Source organism: Canis lupus, chromosome 26 (assembly GCF_048164855.1).
Source record: "Canis lupus baileyi chromosome 26, mCanLup2.hap1, whole genome shotgun sequence".
In the NCBI taxonomy this organism is placed as follows: domain Eukaryota; kingdom Metazoa; phylum Chordata; class Mammalia; order Carnivora; family Canidae; genus Canis; species Canis lupus.
The window spans coordinates 32,036,692-32,061,426 of NC_132863.1; the positions used below are offsets into that span (position 1 = coordinate 32,036,692).

At 44.8% G+C, this 24,735-nt stretch overlaps 1 protein-coding gene across 13 annotated transcripts in view; it reads right to left on the reverse strand.

Annotated features, from left to right (window-relative positions):
* Window positions 1-5,876: 5,876 nt before the first annotated feature.
* Window positions 5,877-24,735, reverse strand: part of PTPRT (protein tyrosine phosphatase receptor type T) — a 1,036,563-nt gene continuing 1,017,704 nt past the window's right edge. For 10 of the 13 annotated variants that reach the window (XM_072801063.1, XM_072801058.1, XM_072801062.1 and 7 more), the window contains 4 exons: window positions 24,506-24,631; window positions 23,180-23,343; window positions 20,224-20,359; window positions 11,253-19,329 (listed from right to left, as the gene is read on the reverse strand). In XM_072801063.1, coding sequence (XP_072657164.1) covers window positions 19,276-19,329; window positions 20,224-20,359; window positions 23,180-23,343; window positions 24,506-24,631 — 480 coding nt within the window. In that variant the 3' untranslated portion in view covers window positions 11,253-19,275. Of the gene's footprint in view, window positions 6,018-11,252; window positions 19,330-20,223; window positions 20,360-23,179; window positions 23,344-24,505; window positions 24,632-24,735 lie in introns of those variants that run through there. The other 3 variants (XM_072801053.1, XM_072801054.1, XM_072801051.1) reach the window with 1 other exon arrangement.

Here is a 24,735-nt window from a genome sequence, read left to right on the forward strand (position 1 = left end):
CCCATTCTCACTGGTGTGAGATGGTATCTCATTGGTTCTATTTTTGTTTGTTTGTTTTGTTTTATTTTGTTTTATTTTGTTTTTTTTAGTTTTTGTATCATTTATTTTTGTTCTAATCTTTATTATTTCCTTCCTTCTGCTGGTTTTAGGTTTTGTTTGCTGTTCTTTCACTAGCTCCTTTAAGTGTGAGTTAGGTTGTTTATTTGAGATTTTTCTTATTTCTTGAGGTAGGCCTATATTGCTATAAGCTTCCCTCTTAGAACCACTTTCATTGCATCCCAAAGCTTTTGGACCATTATGTTTTCATTTTTGTTTGTTTCCATATACTTTTTGATTTCTTCTTTGATTTACTGGTTGACCCATTCATTGTTTAGTAGCATGGTATTCAACCTCATGCGTTTGTGATCTTTCCAGATTTTTACTTATGGTTGATTTTTAGTTTCATAGTGTTGTGGTCAGAAAAGATGCATAGTATGACTTGGATCATTTTGAATTTGTTGGGGCTTGTTTTGTGGGCGAATAGGTGATCTCTGGAGAATGTTCCATGTACGCTTTGTAAACAATGTATATTTTGCTGTTTCAGAATGGAACGTTCTGAATATATCTGTTAGACCCATCTGGTCTAGGATGTCATTCAAACCCACTGTTTCCTTGTTTGTTTTGTGTTTGGATGATCTGTCCATTGATTATGGGGTGATTATGGGGTAAGTGGGGATGTTAAAGTTCCCTGCTATTATTGCAATGTTATCAATTAATTCTTCTATGTCTTTTTCTGAACTGTTTTAAGTTATTTAGGTGCTCCCATGTTGGGTGCATAAATATTTAGATTTGTTATCTCTTCTTGTTGGATTGTTCCCTTTATTATTTATATGTGTCCTCCTTTGTCTCTTATTATGGTCTTTGTTTTAAAGTCTGTTTTATCCAGGAGTGCCTGGATGGCTCAGTTGGTTAAACATCTGACTTTGGCTCAGGTCATGATCTCAGGGTCATGATCTCAAGCCCTGGGTTAGGCTCTGCACTTAGCATGGAGTCTGCTTGAGATTCTCTCTCTCTCCCTCTGCCCCTCCCCCATTAATGTGTGCTCCCTCTAAAATAAATAAATGACTCTTAAAAAAATAAAGTCTAGTTTTTCCAATATAATCATTGCTACTCCTGCTTTCTTTTGACATCCATTAGCATGACAGATGTTTCTCCAATCATTCACTTTCAATCTGCAGGTGTCTTTAGGTCTATAATAAGTGTTTTATAGGTGGCATATAGATGGGTCTTGTTTTTTATTCTGTCACCCTGTGTCTTTTGATTGGAGTATTTTGTCCATTTGCAGTTTAGGTAATCATAGATAGATGTGTGTTTATTGCCACTTTATTACTTGTTTTGCAGTTTTTTCTGAAGATTTTCTCTGATCCTTTCTTGTCTTTCTTTCTTTCATGTGTTGTGATTTCCCTTCATGTGTTGTGTCTTATGGGTCATTTGCTTGCCTTTTCTCCAAGAGCAGTGCAGTGCCTCTGGGCTCTATCCCAGCCAAGCCTCCTGACCTTTAAAACTCCAGGCTTTAAGCTCCATTGGTTGGAAGAACTTAAAAATTCAGGCTCTCTTGCTTTCCAAGCCAATTGTTATGGGGATTTATTTGTTCTGTCCCTGAGCTTCCCGGTATGCTAATCTGTCTCCCACCCTTTTCTGTGACAGCAGCTCCCTCCCTACCACAGCAGCCATGATCCATTTCTCTCCCAAGCTGCATCTCTGTGCTTTCTACCTTCTTTGATGTGGCCTCTTCTCTACCCTTAGTTGTGGAATTTGTTCTGCTGGTCTTTAGATCTATTTCTGGAGTCTTTGGGATGATTTGATAGTTATCTAATTGTATTCATGGCATCAAGCAAGTCTAGGGTCTTCCTACTCCATTGCCATCTTCCCTGCACACTCCTCTTCTGTGTTTTCTTGATGGAGTATGTGAACTCATAGGCCCTCCTTTTGCCTATGGCCTACACTACCATTTCTGGGAATTCTTTTTCTAGTTGGCCAATTCTCCAATAATCCTCACTTCAGCGTAAAAATCTACAACCTCTTTATTTGCTTCAGAAACTGGTAAACATTGTATGACTTTGGACCAATTAGCTGGGCTTGTAAAAGTCTAGATGAAGTGCTTCTTGGGGATTTAAGACTTTAATAAGTAACAAGGCCTGCTTCTTCAGATGCAGTGAGCAATCTGGAGTATACTCCTCAGATACAGGGCATTTCTTCTGGACTTATTTGGTTGGGATTATAAAGGCATAAATCCAGGTGTTTTGGATTTAAAAGATTTTAATATTAATTTTTTTCAAAAGGTCTAGATTTTATAATATTTATTTGGTCATATTCATGGTTTCAGATATTGTATTTCTCCAGTGGCATAGATAAGAGAAAATTGGCCAACATTTTCCTTTCTGTATATATCATATGGCTCTTTTTGGCTCTAGTGACCAGGACTTTCTATCTTTTTGGTTCTGACAAGCAGGACATGAATTGCCTTAGCTCATTTCCCCTCCAAAGGCATCCACAGTCTGTTTGGACATATGGTGCCTCTCTGAGGATCTTTTAGCTTGCACTTATTCCGTAACCTCAGGGCAGAATTCATTATCTCTGGGGAACTGGATGCCACAGTTATCTGGGTGTCCCTTGGGGCCCTACTTGGAGCCATTAGTGATGGCTGATTGCTCTCCAAGGCCAATCTTAAAAAGACAGATGTATTCACCTCCAAGGAAAATTTCTCACACAACTACTTATTTTGCACACAACCTGCTGGAGCTGAATTGTGGAACATGGCATAAACCCTGGGGGAAACTTTGCCTATCATTCCAGCCCAGGAGTCAATATATTAAAGTTGGTCCCTTTCTGCTTACTTCTATTTTCAGGTGAGATGTTCTCAACTTGGAGTCCTGCCTTGAAGCCCATTTGCCCTCATCGTTGCCTGGAGACATTGCACCAAAGTTACTAAGGTGGATCAAAGGCTTTTCCTTTTCTACTGGGGGCGAGCGCATTGGGGGCTGGGGATTTGGGCTGGTGGCCAAGGAGGGCCTAACTTCATTGGTAAGGTTCTGATTATTTTACCAGGAGAATGGCTTTGTGTGTTATTTGTGTAATTAAAAATTAAGCAAAGGAATAATGTGAACACTTAGGTCTTCGACATTCACATAAATGGATGTCCTAAATACAATAATATGCATTGAATTGAACTAAACCCAAAAGACAACAAACACTCTGCTTTGGTGTTTTGTCAGAGAGGTTTTCCCTCTCATTTGCTCTTGCCTTTGATCAATGGTACTTGATAATATCAAACCACTTTTATTCAAATTGTATCTTAACAGATATGAAATTTGTCTTCCTAATATCTTGTGTGACAAGAAGTCCCAAGGAATTGATTAGATGTATTCTTCTACTCATAATACATAGTTTTAATTACTGCAGCTCATTTAAATTGGCTATTCTTGTGTGCTAATTTTTTTCAGATAAGCTTTAATATTAATTTTTTCATGTTACCTACCTACTAAAAGACTCATTTGGATTTTGACTGAAATTGCATTAAATTTATTCTTTTAATTTTGCTAGAATTGGCATTTTAACTATAATTATTCTTTCCCTCTGTATATCTCTTCATTTATTATTGTCTTCTTAAAGGTCTTGAGAAGGATTCTTTAGTGTTCTTTATGTGAGTCCTCCACATTTTTAGTTGATTCCTTGGTTTCTAATACTTTGTGCTACTATTGTGATTACCATATTTCTTTCTCATTATGTTTCCTAACATATAATTTATGATATATCAGTGAATTAATTCATTACTATTCTGCAACTATGAATAGGGAAACCATTTGTTCTGCATACTTATTCTGTAACTGTACCTCTGATTAATATTTTTATTATTAAGTTTGGGGTTACTAGGCATATACTACTGGTTACGATAATTTTGAGCCTTCATTTACAAAGTAATTGTGGCAATTTAAAAACATGTATGCAAATTATTTGATACTCCTTTTATAATGAGGATGATGTCCTCTTCCTTTGAATAAGGATTGATCTCAGTGAATCCCTTACAACCAGTAGAATCTAACGTAAGTGATGTGGTATAACTTTGAAGGTCAGGACAGAAAATGTCACTTAGTTTCCACCAGAAATCGTGGGATATTCCTCTGGGTGAAGTCAGGGGCTAGACCATGAGTCTGATGGCCCTGAGACTACCATGCTGTAGAGGCCCATGTAGACATGTTAGTTGATAGCCCAACTGATCTCCTAGCCAACAGCCAGTATCAACAGTAGCCATGTGTATGAGCCATCTGGAACATCCCACCCAGTGAAGGCTTAAGATGACTATAACCCTAACTGACATCTGATTGTACTGATAGGAGAAATCCTAAACAAGAACTGACCAGGTGACCCCTCCCTGAATCCCTGACCTGGGAATCATAAACAAAATAAAAATGGTTGTTTTGGGTGAATTTTTTGTACAGTAATGGTAACCTTAGTAGTAATCTCTCTTTTTGCTTGCCTAATTGCATTCGCTGCATTGACATCAGCCAAAAAATTAGACAATAGCAATGATGTAGGCATTTATGATTTAATAGAAATATACTTACCTTTTTTTCTATTATTGAATACATTGACTATTAGGCATTTTATAGTCATATAGAACTCCAGACACTCGCTTGCTAAGTACCACAAATCTCTCCAAGTCCAAGTAACCCCCAGAAGCAACTGTCCTCCTTGTGATTTAGTGATCTGGGCTGATGGGGGCTCCTTGCTCTTATAGCTGCATCATCTGGATCATTGGACCTCCTTGACTGATGAGGTAGGGAAGAAAATGCTGTAGAGTCTATTACCAACAATTAGATACTTTGGCATAGAATTGATACATATCAATTCTGCTCAAGCTGATTGGCCAGGATTTGTCACACAACCCCACTAATTTCAAGGAGAGTAAGAAGGTGTAATCTTCCTTTATGTCTGGATGGTAAGGAGAAGTAGATATAGGTAAATTCTAGTAATGCCAACCACTCATTATTTTATCTTCCTGTGCTAAAAAACTGTCTTATAATTACTAGCTTACTGATACTTTCATATTTGATCAGAAACTGATACTAAATTTTGACAAATGTTTTTCCAGTATTTATTAAGATGATTATATGCCTGTCTTTTTCAATCTATAGACTTCCTAATACTGAATTATTCTTGGATTCCTGGCACACAGGCTACTTGGGCGTGGCATATTATTTTTAAAAAGCAGCTAACTATAAAATTTGGTAAAAATCTTTGCATTTATACATGTGACTGGTCTAAAAGTTTTAGGGGTGTGTGTGTATGTGTACTTTTTCAGATTTGGTATCTATGCCATTTTAGCTTCATAATATTCATAATATAAGTTGGGAGGCTTTCCTTCATTTGCATTGTTCTAGAATAGTACATACGGCACAAGAATTACAGTTTTGTTAGAAAGCTTGAACAAGTGCACTCATAAAACTATTTGTTCTTGTATCTTTTAGGGAAAAATTAACAGTGTAAACATTTTTTTTTCTGATAACTGATCTACTCAGCATTTCTATTTCTTGAGCCAATTTTGGCAACATTCATACTTTTCCAAAATGATCCACTTGATCAAGATTTTAAAATTAGTCTCCACAGTTGTTCATAATATCCTTTTGTAGTGTATAATTTCCCTTTTCACTATAATATCCCTTTTCTATTCTAAATTTCCAAATTTTGAATATTTGTGTTTTATTTTGGTGAGCATTGTCAGCAATTTGTTTTGTTGGATACAACAATAAAAAATTTCTTGGACTCAGTTAAGAAATCTAGTGTTTTTCTGCATTTGTATTCATTGTACGATGTCTTTCTATCCCTGGCAAGAACCTTGATTTCATGGACAGTCACTTTCTCTGATTTCTCAAAGTGAACCATGGCTTTGAACTCTTGCATCTTTTCATGTGTCTGGTGATGTTTTCCTGTTTATTCATCCTTATAAGTGGAGTTCTGAGCTTGCTCAGAGTTGGGAGCTGCCAGAAAACACGGTGGGGGAAGAAGAGGGAAGGGGAAGGAGGTGAGATATGGTTATTTTTCTCTGCCAGCTGGAGAATCTGACAGATTGTGAGGGCAGGGGGCTTAGCCAGAGCTGGGGCTCTCAGTATAGGAGCTTCATCAGCCCTGAAGAGGCTTGTACCTGTGTTTAGTGTTGACTGGACATTCCCTTCTCCTTTTCACATTTTCCTGGCACAATTTCCTCCATTAGGAGCTAGCTACCTACATGTCCTGTCCTGTCAGGGGCAGGCTGGGAGGAGGTACTGGTGCAAGTTCCTTGTTCTGTGGGCAGATATTCCCCCGCCCCATTGGCTAACCACTCCATTATGCTAGTGCTCACAGTAGGGTTTCCTTGGTGCAACTTATGGTCCTTCTTACTGTCTATTGGGCAGGCTTACTATTTTCAGCAAAAATATGGGAAGGCAGGACTCCTGTTCCCAAATCTCAGTAGCAAATTACCATGACATATAGGATGAGCCTAGGACATGACTATAAATTCTCCCATATGAATCACTTCACACCAAGTCCATTTTTGTCTCTGGATCAAAAGCTTAATAGGACAGCTGGAAGCCTTCTATGTGGGTTGGCAGGGTCCCATTTCATATTAGCAGCTGGAGGGTGGGGGTACTGTGCATAGCTTAGCCCAATTTCCCAGTTAGTACCCTCCTCAAAGCCAAGCCTAAGATAATGTTTTATTTGGGGATATGGCTCCAAAAAGCAATGAGAGTAGGAGACGTAAATCAGAGAAGGAGGGAAGGAGAGGCAATAACAAGGTTGTATTATAGAGTTGGCTACTCCTACAAGGGTCTGTTTGCTTGTTCTAGAACCATTTGAAAAGTTACATGAAATACAGTTCAGAACTGCCTTCAGAGGCAAGAAAGGAGAAAGCATTTGTTGACAGGCTCCAGTCTCCTATTGGTCAAAGTTTGCCCCATGGTGATGACGGGTTGGGGGGATGGTTAACTCCCCCACATTTTTGGGTGGCACACAAATGACTGCTAAGTGGGTTCCTGTGGGCATCCTAGAGCATGACATCAGAAGCTGTGGGGCAGAAGCAAAAGGTAAAGAGCAGGGCTGAGGGGAGGCACCGTGGCTGCCCCTGCGCGGCATCTGCAGAAGGCTGCTTGCTCACAACAGCCATGGAGGAGATCAGAGGTGATGTTGAGGATATTTGAAGTGATACAGTAGGCATCTGCTCTACCCAGTCTCCTGCATATTCAGATGAGAGCACGCTCTCCTCTCCCAGCCTCCCTCTGGGCAGCTCTGAACAGATTGGGGGCATGAAAGCACAAATCCTCAGCATGCATTTCTGCAAGTTTCTCCCTGCCATTCCCCCTCCCACAGAGGTTTTTATTAATGTCATTTAATCTCCCAGGAGATAGAAATGGACGATTGGCCAATTTTCTGAGTGAGTGCAGACCATCTGGAGGGATGAACTGCTTTATCTTCTTTGAGGCTCTTTCACATGGTGTAGGTAGCAAACCATGATTCAGCACCAACCACTGATTATGATTCTCGTTTCAGCTCCTTGTGTCTCATCATCAGAGGAAACTCCTCCCAGATTCACTCAGCGGCTTGGCAACTAAGTTTCCAGCTTTTATGAATGTACAGGTATTTTAGAGGTATTTGTAGGATCAGATGGAGTCAGCCATGGTCAGAGCCTGAGATGAGCATGGTTTTTTGGCCCTGCCCCGCCCCATCTCACCCCACAGAGGGATGAACCCTTCTATTTGGGCACATATAGGTGTTACGGTCCCCATCACTCAAAAGGAGATGTTAATACCTATACCTGGCTCAGGTTGACTTGCAGAGAACTTTGTAGTTGGGCCCCTTCAATTTGGTCCTCCAGTAAAGAGCTTTTACCAACTTGTTCCATGGCAAGAGACTATCAGCCTTCAGATAGTGAAATGTTGCATTCTGTTAAGGATGTTGTTGAAGCCCTTCTTTTTATTAAGGGGACTCATGGAAAAAAATTACTTCTGGCCTCTGTTGCAGGAATACTTTTATTTATGCTGAGCAACTGGTTTATTTTTCCCTTTTGGACATTAAGTTAATCGACTGTGTCCTCCTCCTTGGGTGGTTGGGCAGTGCCAAGTTTTTGATGTATGGCAAGTCTTTTGAGTATGATCCCATTCCTGGTATCATCTTGTCTATCCTGCTTTCATTTTCCTATGTTCTGCTCTCCCCATATTTTTATATAATTGGGTTTTTTAAGTTGTAAGAATAATATATAAAATTTAGAAAATATAGAACATGTAAAGGACAAAAATTACTCATGTTCTCTATGATGAGAGATAATTGCTGTTAATATACTGATACAGTCATTCATTTGTACATTCCATTTATTTTCCCTGTCTATGCATCTATTTTTCTCCATATGTTTCTCTTTCCTTTCATGCACTCTGGATGTCCTTGAATAATTAGTTTAACTTTGTTCCAATGCCTAATCCATGGACTGTGGAAACTGACATCCTCCTCAGTTTCTTACAATTTCCATGGGTTTATTGCCATGCTTCTGTCTCCAGTGATCAGTGTGTGGGTGTCATCTCTCTGTAGGTGCTGGATCTCTACTGCATGCTAATGGAGATTTCAGGTTCAGTCCCTTTGCTAGGTTTCAGAGAAAGTTACTTATGCCGAGCCCTTGTGGAGTCTAATTGCATTTCCTAATGGTCAAGAATTTCCTAAAAATTTTTTTTAAATTTTTATTTAGGATAGTCAGAGAGAGAGAGAGAGAGAGAGAGAGAGAGAGAGGCAAAGACACAGGCAGAGGGAGAAGCAGGCTCCATGCACTGGGAGCCCGACATGGGACTTGATCCCGGGTCTCCAGGATCATGCCCTGGGCCAAAGGCAGGCGCCAAACCGCTGCGCCACCCAGGGATCCCAAGAATTTCCTAAAATTAACCAAGAACAGCTTCCTTTCCCTATCTCACCAGCTGCTTCTGCACTTCTCCTGATCCCTTTCTCCTTATTATCCCAGACTTTCCAGAGAAAATCAAATCTTCCTTCTTGCCTCTTGCATGGCATGTCAGTGACATTGTGCCATGTTCTTAAGGGTCTGAGGGCTTTTAGGCCCCCTGGAGTCCAGCTTGAATACCTGGGTTAGAGGAAGATCTTAAGCCAAACTAGAGCTACCCATCAGAGCCTGACCAAGGTGCTTTGAGGTTTGATGTAGAACCACACTCCTGGTCCAGCCAGAAAGGAGGGCCAAGCCAGAAGTCACCTGGGCAGCTAGTAGCTATGTAAAAAGGATTGTGTCACCATGGCCAGTCTCCAGGTTGGCACACACAGGGGTCTGTGTCCCTCACTGTTAATGACAACTCAAAGACGTCATTATGAGTCCACCTGAGTCTTGACATACTCAAATCAGATTACCTTCAGGTTGTAGGAGTACTGGAGGGTGTCAAGAAAGGTAACAGCTATTTAAGCAGATATCCATGGAAATGGTGTTAAGCATGCATAAGCATGTCCACAACATAATGTTAGGTGGAAAGAAGCCTATCAGCATGTGTGTGTGTGTATATATATATATGTGTGTGTGTGTGTGTGTGTGTGTATGTATATATATATATATGTATATGTATTTATATATCCCTAGAAAGGTCTGGGATGGCATAAAATATTAATAAGCACCTTCGAGAAGTGGTGAGTTTTACCTTATGTCTCGAACAATTTTGTATTGAGTTCTTTCAAGTGGGCATATGCTACTTTTATAAATAACTATTGGAAAGGTATTTCCATTAAGGGGGAAAATGATATGCCCCAAAGTACTTTTGTTATTAGGAGATAGGTGGGATTTTTCCTTCTTTCTCATTTTATTTTTCCAATGTCAACTATTACATTTGTGGCAAAAGAATAAATAATGCAGGAAGAATAAGTGAGAGTAACATGACAAGGGACCAAGGGACAAGGATTACTAGCTGGCTGGCTATCATGTTCCCCACTTAGGACTCAAGCTGAGAAGCACATGTTCTCTAGGCTCTGTGGCTTGTGGGGGTGGGAGTGGGGTCTGATGGGTACCACATGTTGATCCCTCAGGTTGAAGAACACTCCCAGGGGTCCAAAGGCTGAATTACAATAAGTGAACCCTGGCTCTGGCCCCATGGCTCATGCTTGTAGCTGGATACACACAAAAAGCTTAGGAACCAGTCGACTCGCAAGAATTAGTTCTAGCCATTTCTTCTGCTTACCTGGAGAGAGCTTTGCATCCAACTCAGAGACTGGTAGCCTCATACACCAGTTTGGGAACTGATTTGTCTCCTTGTGTGCTTGGGCCCTCTCTAACAGCAACAGCATTTAGAACAGTGCTCGCCCAACTTCAGCATTGTGTTACAATCACCTGGGCCCTTGTTAAAGCATGCAGATTCCTGAGACCCATCCTGGACTGACTGAATCAGACTCTGCATGTTTAGAAGTTTCTCAGGTGAGCTGATGTAGGTGTTCTAGGGACCAATACTCTGAGATGAGAGGGTTCAAGTCTACATCTGGCACCACTGGTGTGATACCTAATGCCAGCATTTATTGGAACATTGAAAAACAGATTCTTTGTCAAAGGTAGAGTATATTTCCATGTCCCTTGATGCCACAGCACCAGCTTTATCTAATGGGATGTTTCAGACAGGTCTCAAAGCAACTTCACATGATTGGAATTTTTTTGTTGTCTTCCTGCTATCATCGTGAGAAGAGTATGCCTAGGCTAGCTCGCTGTTGCCAGGGGGAGGATATGAGCTACATGGAGCAGAGCTTCCCTAGCCAAGGTGTCCTAGGCAAGCCTGGCCCAGAGTAGTCAGACACCAGCTGACCACCACAAATGATTGTTGCTTCAAGTCGCTGCATTTTCGGGAGGTATATTATGCACCAGTAGTTAACTTCTATATCCAGGTAGTTTGTTAATATGCAGATCTTGAAACTGTGACTCTGTAGGGGCTTAGAAATTTGCCTGTTAGTAAACTTCCTGAGTGAATTTGTGGACCATACTTGGGGGAAAACTGTTTTAGAGTCAACCTTTTTTTTATGTATATTCATGGGAAAACTCTTAACATTTATGAACTTCCAACTTTCTCATCTGCAAAGAGGGGATAATACACATTTCCTACATTGTAGACATGAGGATTAAATGAACATAAAGAAACCCTAGGTTTTTCTCCTCTTCCTTCCCCTCCTCCTGTCTTCCCCTCACCCTCACCCAATCCCAGGAAGACACCAGTGCGAATATCTTAGGAAAACATGAATCTCAGGGTCACAGCTTTATTGTATAGATTTTCAACACAGCCATATTACAAACATTGTCAGGGAACATTTACAAGAATAAATAAGATGGACTTGCAGGTGTAAAAAGATTACACTTCACTGTAATGTACAGTCAAAAAATATATCTGATATTCATTGACCTGACATTATTTACCTTCTGCTTTTTTTAAGCTAGAATTGGAAAGGAAAAAAAAAAAAAAGAACATTGACAGCACAGTGCTGGCTTTTGGAAAAGTTGATTTATTTTGTTTTCTCTTCTCATACGTGCTTTATCTATCAAACACCCAAACTGTACAAGTGCAGGCCATTGGGATTCACGGAGAAGGCTGCAAACAGTGTGGAGACTTTGGTCTCATGCAATATCATATGCCCAGTGGATGTGATGATGTCAGTCTTCCTAGAGTCGAGTGGGAACCCCATGATGGCCCTTAGGGGGCGATGATGGTGTCCGGGAGCCAAGACAAGGGTAGAAGCCCTGACTCTTTCTTTGCCTTTTGTTGGCCAGTTGATGTAGGGTGAAAACAGAAGGTAGAAAAGTGCTTTTGAGTCTGACTGCCAAAATGGGTTAGCGTAAATTAACCTGGGCTAGACCAGGATCCACCTGGCAATGACACGGATGCCCTGGGGATGACTATAATTATGTGCCGACTGAGTCACTGTGCTTTTGCTTTTGCAGTCTGCTTCAACAGGCCTCAAGTAGGAAGGGGGGTAGAAGTAGCCTCTGGAGATAATGTGTGTGCAAAGCAAAGCCCTGCTCTGGGTCCTGCTTGGACCTTTGCTAGTTCTGGCTGTCACTGATGGCCTTGTTGGCCAGTGGGCCTGAACTATGGTTGGTCTCATCACAGATCTTGGTAGGCATTGGGTCTATGGCAAAGCAACTGTTCTTTCTGGACTTTCTTGTGATAACCAGCCAGGATAAGTCCTGAATATGGGGCCAGAGCAGCATCTCGGCCTGCATGGTGGGAAGACTTGGGCAGGAGAGTAGGGGACTTCAACCGGCACAAACCAAGCACAGCCTTGGCTTTGTGCTTTGTAGGAATAAAGGGGTTCAAATACAGTCCAAGCTCCATAACATATCACCCATCTAGGGTGGAAGGGAGTGAAAGGTCATCTCCTCAATGCTCTTTCTTCGCTTTAAAGTCTGGCCTCTGTTGGACCACTGCTGAGATGGGCAGCTCATACTCTTTGGCACACAGCCAGTTCTTCCTTAAAATCATCAAACTTCATGCATTGATCCTAGTTCCACTCAAAGTAGTGACCTGGGACTAGCAAACCATGCTTGAATTTTGTCCAATGATATATAGGCACATGGGCACTAACATTATGTCTGATCCTTTGGAAGTCTGATTTGACCTGGGAGGATACTGCTTGGCCCTCTGAGCCTCCAGACTGCTCTGGGGCTTTGATCCAAGGAATATCTTCCATCACTGATCTTCCATGGGAGGGATAGGGGTATGGTGAGCACTGAGAGCTTGTCAGATCATCCTATAGGAGGTCTATGGATTTGTATTCACAAGCCCAAGAGCACTGAAGTATGCTTACGGGGACTCATTAGTGCACCATTGGCAGGTTATTTCACATTCCCCTTCCTCCCCCAAATCTAAGAATTCCACTCACCAAGGAACCATGAATTATATGAATTACCCTGAGCTCCAGGATTTCATATCAGTACCTTCCTGCCCAATGCTCTACTGCCCCTGGACCCTTATTTTCTGAACATTCCAATCAAGAGTCAGAGTCTAAATCCCATCACTTAGAGCAGCTCTGAAGGATGTTCCTTGGTGATCCAGCCCCAAAGGGTCTTTCTTATAGACTCATCCTGAGTTTTCTCACATCCCTTATATCAGCCCCAATGGATCATCCCCAAGCTCTCAGCTAGGATGCTGGGTGTGGGGTCTTACCACTGTAGGTGCTGACTCTACCTCTTGGGGACCTAAAATTTATGAGTGAATGTGGAAGTGAATGTGGCCACTCTGATGACCTTTCCCATCTTTTCTGAGGGTGGGCAGGAGGCATGCAAGAGATGGACTTGGTCTCTAAGACAGTTGCACAGCCAGTGGTATGTAAAAGTCTACCTCTAGTTAGCCATAAACCAGTAGAAAGTCTTCTCCTGTTCATGAATATGGCTTAGACCTCTCTGCTGTGCTTCTGAGGGTCATATCTGTAACTCTGAAATATATGTCAGAGGACATGAGTTTAGCAGTCCCCTCCACTTTTTGCCATGTACTTCTCTCCCTGCTGCTCAGACTGTATATGACATCAAAAGCAGATCCTTGCTAGGTGCTGCCAATGCCATATATTTTTATCACTTTCAGTTGTATATACACAGAGAATCTTCAAATTGGAATCCTTGCACGGGAATATAGGAACAATGATGTATCTCACCTGGTCTCCTCTAGTTGGATTCACTTTGTCTTTTTCCTGTTTTATTGGTCTGTGATTTGGAGCTGGCATCATCAGCTGAGAAGGAGCTCTGACTAGTAGGATGGTGGGGAAAGCAGGTCAGGGCTTTGAGATGAAATGGCCATCTATGTGACTCAAGTTTCATCTTCTGATCTGTCCTGTAGCTGGGGTTGACACAGATATAGCCCAGCACAGTCTGTTAACATCCTGCTTATCTTCCTCTTGGGCTGGTTCATGTTTCCCATGGCATCACTTCTGACTTAGCGGGGTGCTGATGGCCTGTCTGTCTAGCCCAGGAATGGCTAGGTGCAGGCTAAAGGAAGGTGGTTTTCTTCATTCTGTTCTAAGGCAGTGGGGTGTAGGAGAATTATCATCTCCTTCAATATCTCTGGGTCTGGGTAGGACAGTTACTCCTGCTGAAATGACCTGGTGAGTGCCTCGCTATTCCTCCCTGGGCCTCACTTCTGCTGTCCACAGCTGCCTAACTAGACTGATAACTGTATGCACACAACAAGGATTCATACTGAAGCTGAGGAAGTGTGAATCCTAGGGAGAACATACAACAGGAACTAGTTTAGCAATGGGGAACAGATGATGAAGAAATAGGATTTGATTAGACAGAGGGAAAATTATCATCTTTTCTCCAAGACATTGAAACTTGGTCTAAAGTGGCATCTTTGCTCCTAGTGGTCCTGGCCAGCCCTCCCTGTCCCCTGTCCTGGGGACCACAGAAGTGACCACTTTGCCCTATATTCCATGTGCATCCTTGAATATTTCTTTTGGGTTCCAACTTCTTGACCTTGCCTTGCTGTTTTCTTACTCAAAGTTCTCCAAATCTGTGCCTTCTACGTGGCCGAGGCTCCTTTTTTCACATCTTTTGCCATTAATTGGTTGGCCCAACATTGTATAGCTAAGAATGGCCAAGCTGTGATTTGAACTGAAGACTATAAGCTCTTCCAACCAACTGCATGCCTCACCAAGGGATGAACTGTGCCATAATAATCTGTGCTTCCTGGCAGCACCCCTTCCAGGGCCCTGGCATGTTGCAGGAACCCATTATGTATGTATGTATGTATGATTAAAGTAAAGTGAGAAGCCTTCCAGACCCTAGCCCCTCATGTGAAGCATGTCCTTAGATTTGCCCACATTAGAAACCATGTGACTTCACCCAGACAAAGTCTAGAAGTCCCAGAATTCAGGAATCTGTTCAGAAAGGCTGTATACATCTTCTCCTTTTCCTTTAGGGTAATATGGGCTCAGCCTTCACCAAGGCAGATGAGCATATCCTCATCATCCTAGGATATGCCAATGGGTTCCTTCCAGCATCCAGCTGAAAGAAACTTGAGTTGAGATCAACCCATGAGTGGTGAGGTCATGGAACCCCCACACCAAAGCATCTATCTAGGGGAAGCTGAGCTGGTCTTAAACCTGAGTCTGGACCTGGTCTCATGAGGAAACAGTATGGCCAGACACTGTGATTCTCAGACTGGGATATGATTCCCTAGATTATGTCATAGTGGGTTGAGGGGACCAAAGCCACTTGAAGGACTAGGGCACATCATTTAAAAAATAGTCCTTTAAAGAAATTCAGGCACATTAGAGTGGAATGGAAGTATTGCATGAATTGTTAAAGTGAATCAAGAGACTAATGCAATTTTAGGCTTGTGTGCTTTGGGCTTCACAACAAGATCCACTGGGTTATCTGTTCCACTCTAGTCTTTGATGTTATGGGTAGATCCATGAGAAAATCTGAGACATCGTGGTGGAAAAATATTGTTTTTGGAGTCAGAAGAAATTTAATTGCTGGCTCGCCTAGTCACTAACTGGGGAACTGATTTCTCCTCTCTGAGCCTCTGTTTCCTCATCTGTAAAATGGTGACAATCATAAACACTTCTTAGAGATGTTGGAAGAATTCAGTGAGCTCCCAGGTTACAGTCCCCAACAAAGGGTCCCCTGGTTCCATGTGAAGGCTGACATGGGGTAGGCCATTGCTCTGGATACACGCACAGAAGAGGGCAAGCATTAAGAGCAATCTGATCCCTCCGTTCCCATGAAAGGAGGGTGCTGTGGTCATCTAGAGGCCCAGAAAGGGTGAAAGGGCACAGTGGAGGCAGAGCTAAGTTACTTCCTAAAGCCACTAGGCCACAAATAGACACAGGTTGGTAATAGTTCCTGGCTTCTCATTAGTTCCTCATATCTTCTGCAGAGCCCGTAACTAGGTGACCCAGAGGCTCTGTACTAAGCGGGGGGCAACTCTCTTTGGCATCCCAGAGAGAAGAGGCTGGCCCTTGCTGTGGAGGCTCAGAGAGCATGGATACTATTTTCCTCTGCATCATCAAAGGTAGCCCACCGTCTGAGTGGAGTAGGGTGGGAAGATAGGTTTGAGGGTGTTTGCTCTTATTTCCCAGGGACTGGATCAAGTCCAAGTTCCAGGGCACCAGTGCCCCATCTTAGGGGGAGATATCCCCATCACAAGCCTTAGTTTCATCCTTTGTTAACTGGCCTAAGACCTGTTCACTGTCCTGCCCTCTTTAGAGAGCGGCTGGGTTTTGAGAAGATGGGGGGCCCTTGTTGGGCTGGTTACCCCACCACGGCCTGTGTTTTTATAATTTCCCTTTTCCCTGAAGTCACATTTTAAATTCCTACCATTTGAAACGATAGAAGCCAGTGTCATTTTTATCTGCTAGCTCCGTCACCCCTTCTGGAGCAGAATAAATCTTAGGATTTGTGTGGATAGTTCCCCTCCCCCATTCGGCATGGATGAGCCATGATCTGAGAAAAGAGCATATGCCAGGCTGATTTGCTCGGCTATAGGCTCCTGGGAGGCTGTGTGGGCGCTGGCTGGAGCAGTGGCTGGGAGCCAGGGGGCCGGCTCAAGCACACTAGGGAAGGGACCCATCAAAGGAGAAGAGAGAGTTCGGTGGGGGGCTCCTCCGCTTTCCTTCACTTTGAGATGCTTCCTTTTGAACCTCCAAAGTGACAGCCTTTCCGTGATCAAGTCTGGTGTCCCTGGACTTTCAGACAGCTCCAGAGCCCATGCCAATGGGAACAGCTTCTGTGGGCTCCTTTCATATCCCATCCTCATGGGTCTGGAGGCCTGAATTCGTCACCCTGCTCCATGGTTGAGCAGAGATCCTGAGTTTCTCACAGAAGCTGAGTCTCATGATCCACTGCATATTTTGTTCTCGCAACAAAATAATGAGCAGACAGACAGACAGATGTGATATTAAAACGCACACACTGAAGGGAATGTTTTCACAGTGTCTGATGAAAGGAAAAGAGGCAGCCCCACTCGCCCCAGAGGGAGTCTTCTCTAACGGAGCCGAGCATATCACTCAGTAGCTCTGCTGGCTTCCCTGTTGCCCTCAAGGGTAGTCTATACTCTAAGTGAGCTCTCTCCTCCGTGCCCCAGCTCATCCCCTGCCACCCCTCCTACAGTGCTATGCTCCAGCTAGGTTCACTTCCCACCATACCACCTGACTTCCCCTGCTCCCCAGATGCGCCCCCATCCCAAGGGGTTTTCATACCTCTTCGTCATGGCATATCCAGATCCCTTGGACTGATTGCCTTTCTTCCCTTTTTCTACCTGTTGAGACCAAGCTGGAATGGATGCCATCTTCTCTAGGAAGCCCTAGGCAGGCAGAGTCTTGCTCCCAGGTTCATATAATACTCCTATGCTTCACCACCTCTGCACTGGGGTTCAATTTCTCCAGTATACAGTGAGCTCTTGGGTGCAAAAACCTGTGGCTTATTGAATTCTCTACTCCTCATCCCCTGTCTGGGGCTAGACAGCTTCCAAGTGGAGCTTTCTAGATCCCAGGCCACCCTGAGTTTGCCAGAAACTGTGCTTGAGCACCCAATGGAGACCAAGGTAGAGAGTGTGTCCCTGGCTGGAAGATCTCATAGCCTGAGGGAACACGCACCTGTTTTCATGGGCTAAGAAATTAGATGGGACTAGCTTTCCTGGGGAGCCGGGAATGAGTTCTGAAGATATATCTGAAATTCTGGGCTTCACGTAAGAACTCACATCAGAAAGAAAGAATTAGATATCCATTGTGGAGTTCTCTGCTTAGAAGTTTCTGGCCTTATTTTACCCTCCATAAAATAACTGCTTTGCTGAGAAAGATGAAGAAAATGGTGTGATCAAGTCTTATCACCAATGTCTGCCTGGTCAGAACCCAGAATTTCATCACTGAGGAAGATGCCTCAGTTTCCCCAATTGTAGAGATGATGACAGATTAGTAGTTCTCTCATGGGGGTTCTAGGACTGCGTGAGATGTCATATGGAATGTGCCAAGCCTGGCATACAGTAGGTGCTGAGCAAATACTGGTTCCCTGTCACTGACTCACCCACACTTTGGACAAGACCCTAGAGATCCTTGGCTTATTTTAAACCAAAGCATAACTAGGTCCACCTTGACCTTTCTCATGATGGCAGCTAGGGGTTTCTCTAGGAGGGAGTTCAAATTTGGAGATCCATGATGATGCACAAAGCTGGTATTTTATCAGCCCCGGAAACTGAAGGGACTATTTTCAGATTAGCCTGTCTCCCTACTCAATGGCAGTGCTGTTGCAGGGTGGGATCTTTTAAGGACATTGCCAGGAAAGATTACAGGCCTGAGAGATTTGTCTTATATTACACATTCAAACTTCCCTCCCCCTTTTATTTTGACATAACAGACTAAGATTTTACACCTCCAAAACAGTTTCTTTTCATACACATTTTGGAAAATAATCAAATCTTATCCACACCCCAAGAGACAGAGGATTGGCCAGAGCCCTGCCCCAGAGAGATGGTTCCTTTTCACAAAGACAAGGAAGAGCAGCAGAGTTCCATGCTCCCCCTTCCCACCAATTACAAAAAGCAAAGAGAACCTTTCTCAAAGGCTGTGGACACAGTGGGCTGGCCAGTGAGTGACAGGTCAAGGCCTAGGCTAGGGGAGGGGTACAGAACGGTATCGGGCCAAGCCCCATGCGGGTTAGGTGTGTGAGTAGGGGCCTCTGCTGTGGTCTCAGGAGCATCCCGCGGTCACGCTGATCCAGAGCGACAGGTGTCCAGTGCCAGAGAACCCTGAAGGAGACTGCAGGGGGCTAGCAGAGCAGGGACCCCCCTCCCTCCAAGAGCCCTAATCATTTCCACGACACAGAAGGGGAGAGCACACATCCCTTCCACTCCCAAGGACAAGTAGGGCAGGGAGGTGCTGCTGAGGCTGTCACTCCCCAACACTCACACAGGGGGCTTGCCAGGAGATTCGCAAACTTGAGAAGAGCAAAAGCAGGAGGTCTGGGAACCGAAAAATCCAGGGCCTTGCCACAGGAGCACTTCTGCACAGTCCTGTGGCCGCCGCTTGGTTGGGTGTGGAAGGGAGGCCTGGGCCTTTCAGAGCAGCACCTCCCACAGCTCCAGGAGAGCACTTGGAAGGTGCAGAGCCTACCACAGAACACGGGACCCTCCAGGCTTCTCCTTGGAGTTGGGCAGGGTGCCAGCTTTAAGCCCCTGAGCCCAGTCACCATTCACAGAAAGGGGAGGGGGGCACGTAGCTGCAGCAGCCGCTGGGCTCCGGCAGGCTCCCCATCCCATCAGGCTAAAAGGAGCTTAAATATTCCAGTGCCACCTCGTATACAAATTTATACTGTTCCTGCGAGGGGGGAAGGCAGAGAGGGAGCAGAGGGGGTGAGGAGAGAGATGAAAGGGAAAGGGGAAATGCATTTAGGTTAGAGGCACAGATTTTGGAGGAAACGTTATCTACCTCCACACTAACAGCCAACTCAAAATTATCCATGTAATTATCTGTCCCTGGACATCCCCCCAACTTCTGCTCAGTGCCTACATACACCCACGTGTTCCCAGATGCCGGTGGGGTCACCTCCTTCCTTTTCACTGTTCTGGACTCCGGTGCTTCTCAGACTGTAAGGTGTATAGGGAGCATCCAGGAATCTTTCTAAAATACAGACTGATGGAGTAACTCTGGAGTGGGTTTAGATTCTGCATTTCTAACAAGGGCCCAGGTGATGCTGACGCCGCTGGTCTGTGAATGAGAATCTGAGTAGGAGCACGCTTCAAGTAAGTCAAGACTCAGGTCAAAGTTCCCTGTGTGTTGTCTGTTCCCATCATTGCAGCGGCCTGAGGACCTGGGCTCTGTGTGCCCACTTACTGTCCATCCCTTTCTGCAAAGCGTCTGAGCCCTGCTTACACTGTAGCAAGTCGCATAAGTTAATTAGAATAGGATTGGACTGAATTGAAAATATAATTCACACTCTACTAATCCAGAATCCCTTCCCCTAAGCCTGAATTAGTGGTATCAGGGTTAGTGGTGTCAGGATTAATATTTGGGCTGCCCTGCAGGAAAAGAAAGTTGGTGAGGTTGGAGTGGAGGGGCGCAGAGTAGACAGCCGTGTGCAAAGGATGTGGCCTGTCAGGACTGAGGATGCACCCAGCTGTTGGGGGTTTTTACTATCTGATGCCACTTTCTCCACATCAGGGGAACTAGGGTCAGGCCCTGGCTGTGGAATAAGCTTCCTGGGACACTCACCAGGGTCTCCACCATGTTGGATTTGTTGTTACGCAGTGTTTTCACGATGTGGAACACGTCAATGATGTTTTGCTGCTGGATCATCTCACACACGCTGCAGATGGCACAGAAGGTTCCACTGCGGCCGCCCCCATTTCTAAACACAGAGTGAAGAGGTGAGCTATATTCCTGGGTAAACCCCCTCCCCCAGCACCTGCTGATCCTAAAGCCATATCAGCAGTAGTGGGGAGTGGCTGCCCCGGTAAAATGCAAAGTCAGGCTGTGGTGAAAGCCTTACTGGTTTGAGCCCCATTGGTGCCATGAATCTGCTCTGACTTTGGGCAAGTTGTTTCCTATTCATATAATGGAGGGGTTGGACTAGATGCTTTTTGAAAATTCAAGTAGCTGGATGTTTCCTTGGTTCTATGATCATGTTAAAGTCACCCATGGCACACTGACCCAAACAGTGCCTTTTACATGTGGTCCCTGTCCAAAAGGATGTTTGGATCCTCCTACACATCGAATTAAGACAATGGAAGATCCTAGATGGTTTTCATTCTAGTGTTTTTCTATCCACTAAGGACGGAAACATCAGAGACATCTCTGTTAGCCTCAGGTTAGCCAGCCTAGGCTTGGAGATGGGGCTGGTGGGTCTGAGATGGTCTATCCTGAAACGACAGGTCTCTGTTTGGACACCCTGGTTTGAGCAAGACCCTGTTGATCAGGAGAGCAGAGCTAGAGAGCTCCTGGCAGGGTCACCTCTCTGTCCCTCCTGATGCTCCATAGTTCATGTTCATGGAAATACCCCTCCAACTATTTATTGAAAGTCCATTTAGGAATCTGCCTGATTCGGAACTCCTGGGCATGTTACCAAGAGCAACTAATGATTTCATATAATGGCCTATGTCTAAAGAACACCTGGATGGAAACTAAGGTGCTTGGTTTCCCAGATGTTTTATCTACAGGACACCCCACTGGCCAGTGCCTGCATTTTGGTGTCTGTTGTGTTTTCTGGGCCTACGAAGATGCCAAGGTCCCCGATGATAGAAGGATATGCCTATGCTTTCCTAGTTACCTTGGCAAGGGGGCACATGGGTAAAAAGGTACTCCTTCAAAAAAATCAGGCTAAAAGATAATCACCCAGAGGAGGAGGAGGAAGGGGACTCCCCCCAGAAGGAGCGTTCTGAAGCAAGAACGATAGAATCCAAGAGGAAGAGGGGAGTGGGCACAGGTGTCCCAGGCCTAGTGGAGTGAGACCCTGGATGGAATGGGTGTGGCCATGTACTTAAAGGGGAGGCCACCTCAGTGTGTGGGAGGGAACTGGAGGGAGCAGGGAACCAGTTGCCAGTTTTGGGGATGTGGGCAGAACCAGCCTGGTCTGGTTAATATTACCCATCAACATGACACACCTCACAGCATCTTCCTGGTCCCTGGTTTGTGATTTGTGCCCTTTAGGAAGAAAGGATTATTATAGGTGGTGGCTGTAAGCTATGTGTGTGTGTTTCTCTGGTTTTCTTGATGTATGCATGCACTATTTTTAAGAAGGGAGCAATAAGCTGGTTTTGTAAGGATTGAACTTGATTCTGAGGTCAGTAAAGTGTTATTAATGCCTCCACTGGCTCCAGAAATATTTACTCTGAAGAGAGAAGAGCTTGCTCCTACCTCCTCTGACACAACATTTTAAAAGAATAGGGCCTGTTCCATCACCTTCCCCCAACCTCCACGTACTAAGCAGCAAAGGGAATGGTTGTCAGTCATATGTTGCATAGCTATTATGGCTACACATGTGTTCTGTGTCCAAGATCTTTGCAGGATCCTTCTCTGAGGTCCCTTTATACTCCTCTGGCAGACTATGACACAGGTTCTCAGAAGTAATTACTTTCACAACATATACATACTTGCTACCATGATATTGTGGGTTTGTATAGTGGTAGATGAACTGTATTTGTTCTCTAAATATTTTATACCAAAGCATGATAGGGCCTTAAGATGATCTAATTCAATATACCCACTGGAAAGATAAGGAAACTGAGGCCCACTCAATTAAGTAACTTTCTTGATGACGGATTGTCAGCCCCAGTCCCTTAAGGGTCCTGACCTCCACTGAACATTATGACGTCAAGGTCTATTTGCAAATCCCTGTGCTCTGGCCATGCCAGTTCTAAGATAGGAGGTAAAGGTTCCAGGGTGCCCCAGTAATGGAAGTATAAATATAGCCCACCTGAGCCCACAGAGCTGTGGGAGACAGTGTCCCCTGGGCCCTTTGCAGCCATCCATCAGCCTCTCAGGCTCCACATGTCCCTGTGTTCCCTCTAAACCCACGGCAAGGGATGCCCCCCCAGGCCAGCATGGCCAATGAATTCTTTGGTTTACTCAGAGGCAATGTGGGTTAGCAGATGGCATATTAGCTTGGAGGCCAGTGGCTTTAAATCAAAGCTTCTCTCTTAACTTCCCGACCCCTTACCCTGTCTTGCCTCAGTTTTTCACTACAATGTGATAACATCTACTTCGCAGATAGTATTTTAAGATTCACTTAAAATGTCTGGCATCAAACTCAATCAACACATGCTCCTCTCTTCCTTTCCTTCCTTAGGAGATAACTGGAGGATCTGGTCACTGGAACTCATTTCATCCTAGCTTTCTTGCAACTAACAGGACACATTGTGCTTCCTGCTGGGGAGTAGGGCTTATCTCCTTATTGGGCGTGCTGGGGAGTGGCCTGCCCACCTCCTATGTTCAGAAAAGGCCACCAGGTTTTGCATCAATAACACGTCACACAACCTTAGTTCAGGGCAACAAACTGGTGACACCCAGTCCATGAAAGATTGTAATTCCTTGAATACACACTCCCTGGCTTTTAAGGGATGTTGAGATGTGGTGCAGTGAGGCATGCCTGTGGCTGGTGTTTGTGGCCAGTGGCATCCTCAAGGACAGACACCCTGTCACCCAGCACCCAGACAGCCCTCCTAGTACTCACAGGCAGTGGACCACCGTACGCCCCTCCCTCCCGTCATACTGCTCCTGCCATTTCTCCAGCCGCCGGACCACTTTGAGCAGAGAGCGCTTGGAGGGGGGTGTGTCCCGGTAGGCGGGCCAGCCGATGTACTGGAGGTGCTGGACTATACGATATCCATCCTGAGGCTGAGAACAGAGAGGCCATTAGGGCTGCTCTTCCAGGGATGCAAGCCCTTCTGATGCCCTGGGGCTGCACCACTGTAGCGGGACACAGACTCAATGGGGTCTGTGCCGTGTCATCATGGGGAGAGTCACAGATGATCCCCATGCTCATCTTTATACCTTTGTGCACACTGATTCTCCAGCCATGACTTCCCTGCAGCCCCTCATCCTCCACCTCCCCCACCTGGAAAACTACTGATTTCCAAAACCCAAGTCAAATGTCCCTTTCCCTAGGAAAAGCCTTCCCTAACTCTACTGGGCAGAATTCATCTCCCTCCCCCGCCCACACCCCCCACCCCGAGCTTCATGTTTCCAGAACATATCTCACCATCCCATTGGACAGTGAACTGAGTTCTGTTTGCCCTGGGCCCCCAGTAAAGACCAAAGTCTTTAGCCACTTCATAGACCACTAATCTCCCTCTCACCCAGCACTCCACCTAGCTGGTGAATTTTCCAGATCCTAAATTTTCAAGATCCTAAACTGCTCCCTAAGTTTATAGTGCCATCAAGGAAAGACAGATAATTTATTTCTCTGTATCTGTTGAGCCATTAGATGACTTTAGTTGGAGATAGAATATTCAGATGGGTGGTAGGGGTTGTGGCTCAGAGAGGGGGGCAAAGCAGACTTCCTCAAATCCCTGGTTTCTGAGGGACATGGAGATAGACCCTGTCTGGGGTTCAGAGGGGAGCTAAGATTGCAGCTGCAGGCTTGCTGGGGACTGCCCCAGCATGGAAGCAACTAATTATTTTTTATCTTGGTGTTCTCAGGGTCTTGGTCAGTAAGCCCAAACCTTACTGGATCCAATCAAAGAATGCATCAACTCACGCCAAAACAAGACAACACAGTGGGGAAGCACTCATTTCTGAACAGTTTTGACTACAAGGCAGCAAGTGTGTCAGGGAACAGGGGGATGGCGGGCTGGATGTCTCCCCGTGCATCTCTCAGTGTCAGAGGCATTGTTGGGTGTGAAGCCGGAATCAGCAGAAGCATTGCTTCGCCGAGGAGGATGGGATTATCAGGAGGGCATGGCATACATTCCTGGCTGGGGTGCAGCAGCCTCTCCTGATAGCCTCCATCTGTTTTGGGGAGAAGCAGTGCAGGAAGCAAAGGTGGGGGTACACTTACCCGAGCCATATTGCAGATGCGGAATATTCTGTGGATGATGTCCTCATCAATGTCCGCAGACACGAACTCCACTTGGATGGGCCCGTAGCACCCGGAGGTCTTCTCGGGCCAGTACTGCATACAGAGCTGGGGCAGGGGAGAGGTCAGAGAGAGGCCGAGGTGAGGGTGGGGTGTTGGTCTCATTTATCGCCGAGCCCTTTCTTATTGCCTGCAGAACATGCTGGCTACAA